The following is a 17,606-nucleotide window of genomic DNA, read 5'->3' as shown; positions in this document are numbered from 1 at the left end:
GAGACAGGAAGTAGAATTGTGGTTATCAGGGCCTAGGGGTGGGTTTGGGGAGGGGAAATGGGAAGTTATTGTTCAATGGATACAAAGTTTGTGTTGGTAATCATGAAAAAGCTTTGGATATACATAATTGTGATGATTACACCAATACTGCACTGTATTTAAATGCCCGTGAGCCCGTGAACTCTGCACTTACAAATGGTTAAACTGATACACAATATTTTATGTATATCTTACCAAACATAAAAAAGATCAAACTACAATTAGCAATTAAATGCTTACTATGCGTATGGCACTGGGCTAAAAGATAAATGTGTGTTCACTCCATCCACACGGATTTGTTCCCCATTTCACACAGATGAACAGCCTCATGCCTTCTGTAAGGCCACATGTCATTTCCAATACAAGCAGTAAAATGGCCTATTCTGAAATGCTAACCCATTTTCCAGACCCAATCAGACCCCAAAATATACCCTTTATGAAGACTGGCTTCAGGGGACTTGAGACACATTAAAATCAGCATATATTTTATTTTCAAGCACATAATAAACACTTTTCCAGTGCTACTATAGCCCCCATGGATTCTTTTCATATTGAATTGGAAGGAAGTTGTTTCTGGTGAGGTTGCTGATGATCAAAAATCAAGACACAGGAGCCTCAAAGGTAAAAAGAGTTTTACATCCGACATCCCCAAAACCAAGAAATAACATTTTCACTTTCAAAGTAGAGGATATTTTACCTCAGCCTTCAAAGCAGAAAGTATTTACTGTGAGATGATCCATGTTAACTCTGTGTAATTCTTCTCATACATCATTTGCTTCAAGTGACATGAGAGCCTCACTATAAAACATGCAATTTTCAATGTACTTTTCAATATTTGAAGTATTCGAGGATGGAAAGTAGAACTCTATGTCTTAAAAGAGCGAACAAGTTCCAGCAGTTTTTTTATTGTTTGACAAAACACACAAAACCAGGCAGAGAGGTCCCCAAGGAAATGATGGTCATGCTTCATTGTTGTTTGCCCTTTGGTCCTTCATCTTCTAAGCATTTGTTATATTTTCTTTTAAAGATATTAGACATTTATTTTTATCACAAATGCAATCCAAGTGTGAATAAATAAATGTATTATCTTTTCACATCTGCCCCCCCCCCCCCCGTGTTCCTTTAAATAGAAAAAAGAGCTAAGTGTCTCTTCAAAGCCTATTTGGCCATAGCTGTCCCACCTATGGTTTTAAAAGCAGACCGTAACTTATCTTCTGAAATTCCTTCTTGAACTACAGCTCATTCTGGTAAAGAAATCCTGGGAAAGAAGTCCTATTGATATTGTCGATAGTCTCCAAAAGGTGAGGATGATAACTGGGCTGAAGGCAACTGAGAGGGGTCTTCAGCAAACTGAGGACCTGCGATTAAGAAAGAAAAGAATCTTAAAAACCACCTGAATATTACACAATTAAAAAGAACAAGTGTTTGTAGAGAGTAAATCGCTCAACTCAATAAAAATAAGGTGCTACCTTAGAGCGGTCATCTGAATTTCTGCTGCCTAATTCTCATGAGAGTGCCTCCAAATTTGGTATAACATGACAGACTGGCTTCCCTTATGTTCCAGAATGAACAGCTCCCAACTGCTATGCCAGGAAAGTCAGATGGATTAATTATAGCAAGAAGTGAATTCAAGTTTTTTTTTTAGTGTTTATTTATTTTTGAGAGAGACAGAGCGTGAGTGGGGGAGGGGCAGAGAGAGAGGGAGACACAGAATCCGAAGCAGGCTCCAGGCTCTGAACTGCCAGCACAGAGCCCGATGTGGGGCTCAAATCCACGGACTGCGAGATCATGACCTGAGCCTAAGTTGGACGCTCAACCAACTGAGCTACCCAGGCGCCCCAAAAGGTAAATTCAAGTTTTTACAGCAATTGCTGTAACAAGCTGCTATAAAGATTGGAAGAATTTCACACCTCTTGACATACTTTTCAGTAGCTATTTAAAATTATTTTCACTAATTTAAGTATCTTCGTCATGTTTTAAGAGAACTCAGTGATCCAATTTATATACCCAATGAAATAGAGAATGAGTTCTGGAATGGGAAGACATTCCCTAGCTTGTTGTAGATCAAAGTTTTGTAATATTTTATTTCTGAGAGAGAGAGAGAGAAAGAGAGAGAGCAAGGGAGAGGCAGAGACAGAGGGAGATACAGAATCCGAAGCAGGCTCCAGGCTCTGTCAGCACAGAGCCCAACGCAGAGCTTGAATCTGCAAACCGAGATATCATGACCTGAGCCGAAGTCATACAATTAGTCGACTGAGCCACCCAAGTGCTCCAGGTCTTGTAATATTTTAGTTTTCAAAGGATGGGAGGGGACCTATGAACTAAGAAAAAAATGTGGTTCTTAAAAATAAAAAAAAGAAAAAGACTTTTATGGGAATAATTACAATTATTTTTTTCAGGGAAACTGAGACCAAAAAGTAACTACAAAGAAGAGAGAAAGAGGGCAGTGGTAAAATTCCCTGAAGCTTTTCAATGCTTCAATCCAATGATATGTATTTATTTTTCACTGTAAAGGCATTCTCTGTTCATTTCAGAGAACTAGAGAAGATATTGGGTGAAACAGGTAAACCAAAGGTAACCATTATTAGAGTTTTATCTAATTTTGGTCACTGTTTTAAAAACTTGTTCATGTAAGTTAATTGGAAAAATATGCTTAACTCTTCCTTCAGAGATTCCTCTCCCCAGCACAGCTTTTCAGAAACACATCTCCTGTCTCAAGTAAAATGCACTTCTTTTGAAGATCTCTTCTGAGGAAAAAAGCCTGAAGCAAAGTAACCAAGATTAATTCCTATAAGACAATGTAACATGGGACACATGGCTGGCTCAGTCGGTAGAGTATGTGACTCGTGATCTCGGGGTCATGAATTCAAGCCCCGTGTTGGGTGAAGAACCTACTTTAAAAAAAAAAAAAAAAAAAAGGCAGCGTAACTAATGTTTTTGTTATATCAGTCTCTGAATTTCTGAAAAAATGAAAATTTTCTGATGTTTTATGTGAAGCCTTTCACACCAACGTAGGTAAAAACAAACTACGAAGCAAAATTAGAAAGTGCTTATCCTAACAGAGTACTAACTCAGAAGTAATGATGGAAAAACCAGAAACAGAAGGTGACAGGATCCAGGAGGTCCCCAGATCATCCTTGGCATCTACGGAGCAGTGTGCTTGACACTTGTGCCAAAAAGACACTGAATCTCTTGCTAGGCGCCTGAGGGAAATCAAATCAAACTGGGAGCTATGATCTATTCCTAACTCTATGCTGAATCTTTTCCAAGCTCCAAAAATAATTTTCAACATGTGTTGCTCTTCTGCATATTTCCTTCCCCAAATGCCAGGTCAAATTTTTCCGACTAAAATCCTCACAATTATCTCTCTGCTTCCTTCCAATGTCAAGGAATATTGCCCCTTTACAGACAAAGGGAATGCTGGCCCTTTACAGACAAATGAAGTTTTCTGCAGTTGTAAGAAAGTGCACAATTTAACAGCTAAGCAGATATTCCGTGACCGCGTAACGATCACTTAACCCATAATTTAACTTTTCCCCATACACCATGTAAGAACAATTAGCAACAAATTATTTTACCAACTTTTCAAAAAAAATTTCCCTGCCAACCCTCAAGTGGCCCTCCCAAACACAGCCACTTTCTACCACTATATTTCATTCTCTAAACAGCAAGCAACACAATCAAATCTCATTTATCTGTTAATGTGTTAGCGTGTCTTCTCCCTCCAGAATGTAAGTCCTTGTTCATCACTATATCCCAGCATCTAGAACAGGGCATGGCACATACACATACAGTAAGAGGTTGTCGACTATCATTATTGTTAATACATCTGCAAGGACATTTCTTCAAGCATAAAACGACTTGGCAATTTCTTAGAATAAGCACACGAACACTGACAAAAACTGAGAACTGTAAGAAAAATCAACAGCAAACCATCTCAGTAAAGCATTTTGGTGACTGTGGTTAAACACAATAACTATATCCACATCTACCTTTTCAAATGGAACCAGGGCCTAGTATCGTAATCTTCGTGAACCATGGCAAATGTAGAAATCACAAACTAACACATTTTAGCAGACAAGATAGGTTCTCTCTCAACATCAGGAGACCATTCCAGTGTTTGAGCTATGGTAGTAAGCAGAAAGAAGACTCACCATTGGGAAATTGTGCAGAGGCAAATCTTGTCAATAAGATACCAGCTCCTTCAATTAAAGCTAGGAGAATGCCACCCATCGCGGCTGACCCAACCATGGCCACTGGTCCATCTGAATATTAATAACATAGAGATTGCTTTAATAGAAATTAATAACAAAGAGATTGTTATTAATAGAGATTAATAACAAAGAGATTGCTTTAATAGAAATCTACTTTAAGATATAGTAAAGGAAAGAGCTGTCCAAATGGCTACATGCTACCCTCCCTCCCCACCTTTTTTCTCGCTAAGACCAAATGTCAACAAACTAAGGCCCACAGGTCAAATCCAGCTCACTGCCTGTTTATATAAAGTTGTATTGGTACAGTCATGCTCATTCATTTACATATAGTCTATGGTCGCTTTCATGTTACAATCACAGAGCTGAGTATCTGTTGACAAAGACCTAAAATATTTACCATCCGGCCCTTTACAGAAAAAGTCTGCTGATCCCTGGCCCAAACTACTAACCCCCCATAAATTCTGAGTTGCTTTCTGTTCCAAAGATCCAAAGACGGTTCTAAACTCATTATTCCTAACAATGCTATGTGGCAGGTATGATTATTAACCCTAGAGTCCCGATGAGGAAACTATGGCACAAAAAGTTTGGCAAACTGCCTAGTCACACAGTAGTAAATGGCAGAATTGGAACTTGAAATGCTCTTAACCACTGTATAGGTCAGAACTCCACACTCTCTCATTCTCAAATATTCCAAATAAATAGATATTCTTATTCCCAACCCCCCTCCCCATGTCACCATATACATTCATGCTATTCTAAACTACTCGATGCTTGGTTTTATGTATTACCAATGTCATTAAATTAAGATAGATAAGGTTTTCCAAAAAGTCTTGCTTCTACTAGTGTGTCTATAATGATTGGTTACTTTTTCCCCCCCTTTTTAATAATGATTGCTTACTTCTTGCTGCCAGTATGGCTCCTGTTAAGGCACCACTTGTGATGGAGTTCCAGGGATCTTCTTTTCCTCTGACTTGAACCATACTGCAGTCAATCATGGAAAATAAACCACCCCAAACTGCAAAACTACCTATTTTATTAAAAAAAAAACAAACAAAAATTTCATTTTTCATCTTATATTTAAAATATTACAGCCAAAAACAACTTTAACAATACTATATTCTTAAAACTCTCACACTCTAAACTAATACATGCAAACACAAGTTTGGATAAGCACTGAACAAAACGCAGAATACTTATCTTTTTAATAAAGCTTGGGTTGTATTTTATCTGCTGGAAAATTAGCAATGGCCCAAAGCCTAAAAGAAATAAGCAGGCCTAGAAGAGTCAGGCTAAACACATTCAAATCTCTCTGTATCTCTGTTCAAAAGGCAATAAACACAACAAAGCCACACTGTTTCTTCCTTTTTTTATTTTTATACCTCTACATTACCTCTATTTTTTTCTTTCATTAAGTGTCACTGAGCATATATACACTCTATGAAATCGCCAATGGGGATACTAAAGAAATCCAGCTGTCCTGGAATGTATTATAGGTGTAAGCCAATACGTGCTAAAGTGGCTCATGACTGATACAAATAGTTAGAATTGTGGAACATCAAGGGGAGAGAAATTATCTTTCCCCTCTCCTTCTATTCCTCAACCATGAAACTAAAACCAACACTAAATTAAGTTACTTCGCACTTAAACTCTCCTAAACTCAATAACCATTTTGTCAAATAGAAAACAAACACCCACACATACACATACACAAGCACACACAAAATGTAGAAAGACAACACTAAAATTTTAACTGTTGGCATCTCTGGGTGACATAGCACATGACTTAGTTTCTTTGTGCTTGCTTTACTATCCAAATCTTCTAAAATGAGCACACATGACTTATACGTATTAAGAGTTGTTATATTTATCATGATTAAAGAAGAAAAACTGCCCCAAAGAGCTCTAGTCACTTTATTCTTTATCCTCTGAAATCTCAAAGTAGTAGGGGTGTGTTAGTAAGGGCAATACACTGGGTTCCATCAAATGTCAGACCCAAATCATCACCAAAATCCTTTCCCAGTTTTCACATTATCTATCCACTAAATCTAGTAGATACAACCAGTTGAAGCATAGCATAAGCTCTCATTCTGGGTCCAATACTAGATATCATATACTATATAAAAATAAACTAGTTCTGTTTTCTAACTCAGTAATTCTATGCCCTGGGAGAGATCTGATGCCTAGGTATATTAGAACTGCTTCACTAAATTCCTCAAACAAGGCTCTCCCACTCCCTCAAAAGAGTGTGAAACTTGCCCATCCTCCAAGAATAACTGCCAGAGTAAGCTATGGTTACTGATGAGAATGGAGACATTGAGTCCAAGCAGGGCAAGGAGAATGTCCGCACAGATGGGTGGCCAAGGGTGAGGAGGCTGTCTGAACAGAGGGGTGGCCCAGTGTGAAGAGCCAGAGCCCAAAGCAGTGTAAGGAAGGGTCCTCAAGGAAGGACAGCCAGGCATGGAGTTGAGTGTATCCTTGTGGAAGGGTGGCCTGATGTGGGGTGCCACAGCCCAAGCAGGACAAGGAGGGAGGTATTCATATAAAAAGAGAGAAGGTAAGAATAAATCCGGTGCAGCTGGATTGGAATTGAAGTATAAGTGTCATCTCATGACTTTCAACATGTATGTACAGATATAAATTTGGGTTTGTATATTTATATCATGGTTAGTGTGTATTCACATATACACACATACATCCCCAAGCTCTATTATAAAGAGGGCCTGGGAACAGCAACACCCCAATAGCGATGATACACTTTGTGTCCAGATTTTGGCTTCTAAATACCATTCTCAATTAAACAGAGCCAGAGCTATGTGGAGAAATGGCTGACTTCATGGATAGAGCAGGGTAAGTATACGATGAGCGTGGAGTATCTTATTCCAAAATGCAAAAGATGCTTTAAGAATAATAGGGATGGGTTAAAAGTCCCCCATGAAATTTCCCCTATGAAAATATAAGACTCTTCAGGATACAATTGTGATTTTCCATGTTGCCTGTCCCTTGGATTTTGACTGGAAAAAGCTCAGCAAATGCTCACTGAATTAAATTGAAAATGTTATCCCAGTATTAAAAAAAAATTTTTTTTAATGTTTATTCATTTTTGAGAAAGAGACAGAGCGCAAGTGGGGGAGGGGCAGAGAGAGAGAGAGAGAGAGAGAGAGAGAGAGAGAGAGACACACACAGAATCTGAAGCAGGCTCCAGGCTTTGAGCTATCAGCACAGAGTCCAATGTGGGGCTTGAACTCACAAACCCTGAGATCATGACCTGAGCCCGAGTCAGTGGCTTAAATGACTGAGCAACCTAGGCACCCCTCATCCCAGTATTGTTAATTTAAAAAAAAAAAAAATTTTTTTAATGTTTACTTATTTTGAGAGACAGACACAGAGTGTGAGAGGGAGTGGGGCAGAGAGAGAGGGATACACAGAATTGGAAGCAGGCTCCAGGCTCCGAGCTATCAGCATAGAGCCCAATGCGGGGCTCGAACTCACAAACTGCGAGATCATGACCTGAGCTGAAGTCGGCCACTTAATGGACTGAGCCACCCAGGCACCCCTTAATTTTTTTTTTAACCATTTATTCATTTTTGAGAGACAGAGCACGAGCAGGGGAGGGGCAGAGAGAGAGGAAGACACAGAATCCGAAGCAGACTCTAGGTTCTGAGCTGTCAACACAGAGCCTGACATGGGGCCGGAACCTACAAACTGTGAGATCATCATGATCTGAGCCAAAGTCAGATGCTTAACCAACTGAGCCACCCAGGCACCCCTCATGCCAGTATTTTTAAAAAAGCAAGGCACCATAAAGATTTTTCAATAGCTTTCTTAAAAAACCAGTCCCAAGGATTGAAATAAACAATCCCAATTCACTCATACCACAACTTACTCTTCCTCTATTTCACCCTGATTGTTTAATTTTAGAACACTTTTAAAGTCACAGAAAAGTTGTGAAGATATAGAGTTCCCATATATCCCACATCCAGTTTCCCCAATTTTTTTTATTATTTATTTATTTATTTATTTAACGTTTATTCATTTTTGAGACAGAAAGACACAAAGCATGGACGGGGGGAGGGTCAGAGAGAGGGAGACACAGAATCTGAAACAGGCTCCAGGCTCTGAGCTGTCAGCACAGAGCCCGACGTGGGGCTCGAACTCACAGACCGAGAGATCATGACCTGAGCCGAAGTCGGCCACTTAACTGACTGGGCCACCCAGGCGCCCCTATTTTTTTTTTTTAAGAGAGAGAGAGAGCGCTAGTGAGGGAGAGGGGCAGAGGGGGGGAGGGGGGGAGGGGGGCAGGGGGGGAGAGGGGGAGAGAGAGGACTATTTCTTCTGATGCACAAAATTACTAAGGAATGACTAAAAGAGAGAGAGAGAGAGAGAGGGAGGGAGGGGGAGGGGGGGAGGGGGGGAGAGAGAGAGAGAGAGAGAGAGAGAGAGAGAGAGAGAGAGAGAGAGAATTTTAAGCAGTCTTGAGCCTGACACAGAGCTTGATCCCCCGACCCTGGGATCATGACCTGAGCCAAAATCAAGAGTTGGACACTCAACCGACTGAGCCACCCAGGCCCCCCAGTTTCCCTAACTTCTAACATCTTACATTTCCATGGTGCATTTGCACAATTAATGACCCAATATCAATATATTATTAAAGTCCACACTTAATTCAGATTTCTTTAGTTTCTATGTCTTTTTTCTGTTCCAGGATACCAAATTACATTTAATGGTCATGTCTCTTTAAGCTCCTCTTGGCTGTAACATTACCTGATTGTTTTTTCATTCACTGAAAAAGCATAATATGACAGAAGCAGCTCTTAAAACATATATAAAAACCTATATGACTTCTGCATATACTGGGAATTCAGGATCTGGTGTGTGCTTTAATACAACTTATCATTCTTGAACAACATGGTAACCATTAAAGGAAAGGAAAATGAGTAACTATTTACCTTCCAGAGGATATAATTATTTCATAGGAAAGAAAAAGATATACCATCACTTCAGCTCTCAGAGCTTTGATTCCCTCATCTGGAAAATGGGGATAATAATACTGACCTCATGTTATTGTGACGATTAAAATAATGCTGGGGAACCCTTAGCAGAGTGCTTGGCACACAGCAAGCACTCCATAAGTGGCAGCTCTTAGCTAGTCTTCCAAAGAAAAATTTGCTAAAAACAAAGACAGGACTATTTCTTCTGATGCACAAAATTACTAAGGAATGACTAAAAGTATTTAATTTTTTTCATGTGTTCTATATGGTCTCTCCAAACCAACTGTATCTTCGTATATGAATATAGTCTCTAAGTTTTTTTTATCTCTCTTCTCCCAACTTCTGAATAACCAAGTTTAAAAAGCGTAATGAATTCTTCTCAAATTTTGCAATGACCTCTGTGCAACATCCAAAGCCGAACCTTGGAGAGAAGCCTGATCGGCATCATCAGTTTGTCTCTCACGAAACCTCAATCCTTCAGATCACTTTCTCTTCAGTTTTATATTACCCCAGAAGCTATCACTCTTGATGCTCACAAACCGAAGCTTTAAACACACTGTCTTCCTTTAGGTAAGAAGAAAAAAACAAAACCGAAATACCACTGAGCATTTGAAGGACAGAGACAAAATTTTCAAATGAATGGATACAGCAATTCCAGTTAACTTTCTGAATAAATCATAAATCAAGAAGAACTTATAGTAATTTCTAACAAGCTGTTACACTGAACGAAACTCACTAACTGGTATAAGCTAAAAACGAAGAAAAAAACCAGAGCTGCGTCTTTAAATGAACAAGGAAAGCTAGTACGAAGTACAAATGGAAAAATTCTGCTTACCTCCCAACTGTGGAGCCCTGGTTTTAATAGCTGTCAAACTCCCTCGTAGTCTGTGGTTTACTCCCTATAAAGAAGCAACCAAAAATACATTAGAAATACATTTCCAACCCACTGATAGGGCCACCGGCGATATTAGCGAACCCCGATTTCAAATGATAAAATAAGACCATTCACCCACTTACCACTGGAGAATTGCGAAAACCTTTGATTGCTTGAAAGATACCACCACCTATGGTACCCATCGTAAAGGCCCCACCACAATCATCCACAATTCGCCAAGGGCTAAGAATGGGGAAAAAAAACAAAAATAAAAAGATGACTGTATTTCTCATTCATAAACCATAAAACTTTCTTTGCTAACATACCAAGGGATACAACAGATTCCAATACAGGGCTTACTTCAACCAATAAAATAAACATGTAGACAAAGATAAAGGATTCTGAACATACTGGTATCTATTCAGCTCCAAGCCATAAGGAATGGAACTGGCTTTAACTCCCTAGTGTTAACAGCACTTAATTTTCACTTAATAATTACTGCATCTAAGTTGGGCACTGTGCAAAAGTGAATGAGCAAATATTTAGGAAATTACATTATAATCAATGTTGATCCAATCTCCCAGGGACCAAAGTAAGCCCTCCAGCTGCAGTAAAATTTAAAGTTGAGACCCCCCCAAAATGAAGATTCAATAGGGGCAGAGGGAGACAAATTTAAACATTTTTTAAAGTATGAAATTCTTTCCGGGTTTACTGAGTCCCAGTTAGCACCTGGAACTTTACTTTGTATCAGGTCCATTTACACACTGGAATACTCTAATCTCCAATAATTAGAGGTTAAATTTGTAAACTTAGCTTCCAAATGTAGCAACCTAACTTATACAACACAATGAAATCTGAATAATGTCATCAGTAGAACAAGAACTACTATTCTAGGAATTTGGCTTATAAAAAAGTCTGTGAATGAGTAAATTCATTATATATTTTTTAAGTTTATTTATTTATTCTGTGAGAGGGACAAAATCCCAAGCAGGCTCCACAGTGTCAGTGTGGAGCCCGACACGGGGCTCAAACCAACAAATCACAAGATCATGACCTGAGCTGAAATCAAGAGTTGGACACTTATCGGACTGAGCCACCCAGGTGCCCCTCACGCGGCACATTTTCCAATTGTCACAAGCAGGATGCTTGGGGGCCTTGCTACCCAAGGTTTGTTTTTGTGATCCTAAAAGCAAATTCAGCAACACCTGGAGTTTGTTAGACCTGCAGGCTCTCAACACCGTACCCAGTATCTACTGATTCAGTCTATGGTTCAACACAATGCCAAGGTGATCTGATTTCACTTTAACAGTTTAAGCAGTGCTTTGAAACTAAAAAGGACTGAGAAAATTTCTTTAGAATGGTAGAAACACTAAGAGTAAGTACAGAGAAAAGATAAAGGAGAATGAATCAGTGGCTCCCTCTGAGTGGTGGGCCAGTAACTTTAAAAGATTTAGTCCAGGGGCGCCTGGATGGCCCAGTTGGTTGAGCATCTGACTTTGGCTCAGGTCATGATCTCACGGTTCATGGGTTCTGTGCTGACACATGGGAGCCTGCTTCAGATTCTGTGTCTCCCTCTGTCTCTGGCCCTCCCCGCTCATGTTCGTTCTCTCTCTCAAAAATAAATTAAAAAAAAAAAAAAGATCTAGTCCAAATGATTTTATTAGTTGAGGATTAAAATAATCAGTAAAGAACAGCAGGATTCAGATCAGAGAGCAGAGTATTCCAAGAGAGGATGTCCAAAACAAAGGCAAGATGGAAATGGTTTCTGGCTAAATCTGGCTAAATCTGGCTAAATTCTGGCTAAATCAAAATGTTCCTGCAGAGAAGTCACAGACTATACAAAAGGAAGATTGAAGCTAGACTCTAAAAGAATACAAATACTAGGGGCGCCTGGGTGGCTCAGTTGATTAAGCATCGGACTTTGGATTTTGGCTCAGGTCATGATCTCATGGTTCTTGAGTTTGAGCCCCGACTAGCTCCACACTCACAGCACAGAACCAGTTTAGGATTCTCTATGTCCCTGCTCCCAACCCACCCTGTTGCGCTCACTCTCTCTCTCTCTCTCTCTCTCTCGAAAATAAATAAACTTTTTAAAAAATAATAAAAGAATGTAAATACAAATACAGGGAACAAGTAACAACACAATTAAGTTTTCATTTGTTAAGTATTAACTATGTTGTAGGTGCCTTCAATGCAAATAAGACCTATGATTTTCAAAAAAGGTTATTTTCCTGTAGAATCTCTAATCTTAACTTTGCAGAAAAAGTATTCCTGTCTCCTCTTCATTTTACAGGTGAACAGAGTCTCAGACAGAGATTAAGTAAATTTCCAAATGTCATATACGTAACTAGTACAATTTAAATACAAAAATCTAGAACTTCAAAACTCTAAATCGTTTCCATTATATCATACAGACTATGGGTTTTTGAAAAGACACTATGATAAAAGAAGTACTTAGGATGATTAAGTCCATATGATGTATTAAAGTGGGCTGGAGGTAAGGAGAGCAATTAGGAAGGTATTGTAAAAGGCATAAGGATGCCGGTAAGATCGTGACAACAGGAATGGAAAGGCAGATCATGAAAGAATTCAGACTGCTTATGGTATGCCTGTTTGGAGGCTGGGTGGTGTGGAGGGAGGAAAAAGATGCTTATAGTTTGAGGGTGAATGACTTGAGAAAATGCTCTTATCAAACAGGGCAGTACAGAAGATCAGAGTAACTTTTCTTTAATGTTTGTTTATTTTTGAGAGAGAGACAGAGCACGGACACGGGAGGGGCGGAGAGAGAAGACGACACAGAATCTGAAACAGGCTCCAGGCTCTGAGCTGTCATCAGAGTCGGACGCAGGGCTTAAACTCGTGAACTGCAAGATCATGACCTGAGTCAAAGGAGGATGCTTAACTGAGCTATCTAGGTGCCCCAGATCAAAGTAGTTTTCACTACAAAACTAACCAGACAACTGACTGTATTGCTTCAGAACATATGTACTAAGAGAAAACAAAGGGACCACCTAATTGATTAGATAAAAATTCATTGTAACATCTTTAACTCAACAAAGTTAAAAAATATATCCAACAGCTGCTGATAACAGCAGTCTACAATGTGCTGAATTCAGCACATGTAAGCATGACTTAGGAAGAAGGATAATTACGTTTGGTAATTTTAAATTTTTTTGAGTTTACTTATTTTGAGAGGGCGAGAGCATGCAGGAGGGGCAGAAAGAGAGAGCAGGAGAGAGGGGGAGAGAGGGGGAGAGAGGGGGAGAGAGGGGGAGAGAGGGAGAGAGAGGGAGAGAGAGAGAGAGAGAGAGAGAGAGGGAGGGAGGGAGGGAGGGAGGGAGGGAGGGAGAATCCCACACAGGCTCCACAATGTCAGTCTGAGCGGGACACCGGGCTCAATCTCACCAACTGAAAGACCATGACCTGAGCCTAAGTCAAGAGTCAGATGCTTAACCAACTGAGGCACCCAGGCGCCCCTTGGTAATTTTAAAGAGCCAGGAGGTACTGAAACATACGCCCTGTATCCTAGTTGAGGGATTAAAAAAAAAAAAAAAAAAAAAAAAAGAAAAGGCACAAAGCAGGTAACATGGCTACTGCTGGCAAGATAATAATATAAAGTCCTGGGCACCTTCACAAATTGAGGACACCTTGCCTTTTGCTCTCACACAATTAAACAGTTCATTAACCCAAATAACCAAGATTTGATTTCTCACTTAAGAACCACCCCCCCCCAAGCCTTAAAGTTAGGCAACCTGAGACTTCTTACAGCAATTCTGCCGTTTTATGTGCTTGACTTACTCATGCTTTTACTCTTTTGAACCTATAAAGTGGTGAGCACAGAGACCTCATTCAAATACTGAATGAATACGTGAGTTTCTGTTCATGGCTTCTCAAAGAACACATGCTACTATCTCTATTTTCCAGATAATTCTTGTCCCCCTTGTCTACCAAGGGAGAATTCCAAGCACGAATACGAGGCCCCTGACTAGAGGAGTTTATCCAGACCCTTTGGGTAAAATCTGTTCCACACATTTGAAATGCTTAGCCCTGCGGACACATCCCCCGATACAAATAATGCCTCCAGAATGGCACTCCCTCAGAGCCCTACTGTCCCTCTTCAACACAGGAACTGATCAAAGCGTGGCACGGGGACGCGTCCAAGGTCACCTCAGCGTACAGGAGGGATTATTACTAACCCCGCACAAGGCGACCGCGTCCTGGGCTGGGAGCAAGTTCCGAGGCTCCCACTAGCCCAAGTCTGGACCTCCTCATCCAACACAAGGTCACCAGAGTGCCAGGTTGGAGGCGGCGAGGCTGTCACATGCCGCCCAGGGAGCACAGGACTGAGAAGCCGACTGGCTGCTCAAGACGGTGCTGCCTACGGTGAACAAACCCACGCCGACAAGCCTGCGACTGAGGCCGGCCTGCACCTCAGGGGACTGGGCAGGGGAGAACGAGGACCGTGAGCAGAGGGGCAGGACTAAAAGCAAGGACAGTGGTAAAGCTCACCAAGGCTCTCTCGCGTACTCCTCCATCTTGACTCCACCGGCGCGAGTGATGCCGGGCAAGCTGGGCGGAGCCTGACCCTAGCGGCGGAAGTGATCGCGAGAGCAGGGCGTTAAAGTCTATGTGGATTGGTTCACCGTTTCCTCCCGCAACCAATGGGAGCCTGGACTTCAGGGGCAGCGTGTGGGCGGGGCAGCGGCGCGACGCGGCAGAGCTGGCCCTGCCCGGGTCCCCGAAAGCTGCTAGTCTTGGCTACGTAGACTGGCAGCAACCCAGTGGCGAGGAGTTCGAATTACCTGGTCACACTGAAGGTTCCGAGGACTGAGCTGACCTGGCATTATTCCTTTAGGGTTCACCAAACTTCCTGAAAATATGTTTCTTTTTTCCTTTTTTTTTTTTTGTACTTTGGTTGCCAACTTGGGAATCAACGCTGGCTAATTCGCCATGGTGTGTGAAGCTTTTACAAACTACACGTAGCAGGAGCAGGATTCGGGCAGACAGTGTCACAGTCCCTTATAGTCACAGTGCTTGGAATGTGATGTTCGATAAATGTTTTTGAAATGAACTTATCTGGACCATCGTGAACTCTCCGACCGATTTGGGGCCCTCGATTTGAAGGGATAACGACAACAGAGCCTCTTCCGGGCCACCTTCCAAAAGATCACCAGAAGATGAGGGGTGTTTAGCCCAGAAAAGAGGAGCCCAAAAGGATGGGGACCCATCGACCTCTTTTAGCTTACAGTTAACAAAACCTCAGTCATGGGATGTCTGTTAAAGGAGCTCTTCTCCATTCCCGACTTTTTTTGGAATGTGTGACTGTAATTAAGAACCTTTAAATCCAGTTAATTGTGCAGACTGAAGAGAGAATGTAGGAGATGGACAACAAGAGGAAGGCAGAGAGCAAGAATTTAACATTTAGTCAGTTCCTCAGACCTGATGGGTATGAATATTTCAGTAACTAAAGATGTGCATTCTCATGGGGCAAAGATTTTTTTTTCCCCTGATCTCACCAAGACCCAAGTGAAATATTCCTTAGTTCTAGTTACCTCCCTTTGTTCTTATTGCATATTCCTTATGCAGTCTTCTGAGTGTTGTTTGGTTTCTGAATAGATTTTCCTTTAAGAGAGAATCCCCTGGCCTGTGTTCACAACTGTTCTCGTCCACTTGATAGTTATATTGGTTTATGCATCTGCCTCTTGTGAGCTGGGTTCTTTTGAATCAAATCAATCAGCAGGAATGGTGATGATACTGAGTGTGTGAGTTTACAAGCCGAGGGCCAGACTTGAGGCTGTGGTTACCCAGCTCACTTCATTCCAACAGTCCCTACCCTAAAGTCCCTTACTGTTCTGGGAGGCACCGCTTGGATGGACAGCGTGTGTTGTCAGACTTCTCACTCTTTTCTTTCTTTTCACTTCAACAGATAACAGGGTGTAAGAGGACAGTTTTGGCTGGGCAAGGCCTTGGACTTAGCCTTGGCTAGAGGGGGAAGATGTCACCCCTCCTTCAAAAATACCCATTTCCATCTGAGTGAAGAAACGTCCTGGAAGAGAACTAGGTATCCTAATCTCCTCCTAGTGAGTCCGAAAGAAGTCTGAAGACCTGCCGTGGCCCTCACTGAAAGGATGGCCAAAGACATTGAGGAATGATAGAAGAAAGGAATGGGGGTCCTTGAGAGCAAAGTCACAATAAAGGTGAGGGGCATTTGAGCTGGTGATCCGACACAGCAGGGTGTACTAGTGACAGTTAGTGCTCTGGGCCCCGCCAGAGACTGCTGCTGAAACCCCTGTGATCCAGGTCCTCTGGGTATTGCTTTGGGGAAAACAGCTCCGTGTATGAACTAAAAGAACTGTGACTCAGGGGCCTGTTTTGCCGTGAGATTTCCCCACAAGGGGCAAGGGAGGGGAGACCAAGGTGAGGAACAAGGTGAAGAAAGGGAGATCATCCCTCGTGCCTCAGGGAGCCACCTGGATAGGTGAGCTCTATCAAGTAGCCACGTCTGGCAGTGACACGGCTCTGAAGTAATTATCCACCCCTGCCATCTCCCACAATTCGCTTTTTTCATCTTCCACTCTTGTACAATTAGACCATTCTTGGGGGGAGGGGTCACTGAGAGAGCTAAGATTGGGGAAAGATGAGCATTGAATAGATATCAAGGGTGCATAGGCAATGCTGAACCAAGAGAGAAACTAGAGGGATGATAACCCCAGTCAACTATAAGACCCTTACTCGGTGCTCAGGATTGTCCTTAGTGTTAGGATTAGGGTAGAGCGAGTACATAAAATATTTATATGGTTGCTACTCTCAGGGTCCTCAAAATGTACGTGGGAAGAAAGAACACACTCTTGAGAAATAGCTGGGTCAAAATGATAAAATGCCAAAATGTGTGACATAGAATATGGTAAGTGCTAGAGGAAGTGAGAGGAGAGAGGGAGCCCTGGAGGCCTGAAGGTGATCACAAAATGTGCTTGACAATCTGGCACGTAAGCTACAGCCTGAAGTATGGTCAGATCTTGATCAGTGGAGAGGAGAAAGCCAGGCAGAGGGAATGACAGCAACAAAGGTGTGGGCAGGAAGGAACATGGTGGTGTCACTGGATGGGTTGCTGGTCCCATGGAGGAGTAGAGAGACTAAGGCAGGGGGCACCTGGGTGGTTCAGTCGGTTAAACGGCCAACCTTGGCTCAGGTCATGATCTCATGGTTTGTGAGTTCAAGCTCTGCATTGGGCTCTCTGCTGTCAGCAAAGAGCCTGCTTCAGATCCTCTGTATCTCTCTCTACCCTTCTCCCCTGCTCATGCTTCTCTCTCTCTCTCTCTCTCTCTCAAAAATAAACATTAAAAAAAAAGACTAAAGCAGCAAGAGCAAAGCTATATCAAATGATAAAGTTCTAGGGTAGTAGACGTGGACAATGACTTGAGAAGCAAGACTGGAGAAGTAAGCTGTGTCAGGAGATGGTTATCTATATAGAAACTCTCATGTGTTTCCACA

General features: G+C 41.6%; 1 protein-coding gene across 1 annotated transcript; it reads right to left on the bottom strand.

Annotated features, from left to right (window-relative positions):
- Nucleotides 1–507: 507 nt before the first annotated feature.
- TIMM17A (translocase of inner mitochondrial membrane 17A) lies at nt 508–14,713 on the bottom strand. The gene is made up of 6 exons (XM_030302596.1): nt 14,625–14,713; nt 10,259–10,358; nt 10,077–10,140; nt 5,152–5,280; nt 4,194–4,304; nt 508–1,397 (listed from the first exon to the last, which is right to left on the bottom strand). Exons 1-6 carry the CDS (start codon nt 14,648–14,650, stop codon nt 1,312–1,314), a joined length of 516 nt encoding a protein of 171 aa, XP_030158456.1. The 5' UTR covers nt 14,651–14,713; the 3' UTR covers nt 508–1,311.
- Nucleotides 14,714–17,606: the final 2,893 nt, after the last annotated feature.

The sequence above is a fragment of the Lynx canadensis genome, chromosome F1, assembly GCF_007474595.2.
Source record: "Lynx canadensis isolate LIC74 chromosome F1, mLynCan4.pri.v2, whole genome shotgun sequence".
NCBI classification, from domain to species: Eukaryota; Metazoa; Chordata; class Mammalia; order Carnivora; family Felidae; genus Lynx; species Lynx canadensis.
Note: the sequence above shows the minus strand (reverse complement) of the source record. Positions and strands in the feature narration are given on the sequence as shown.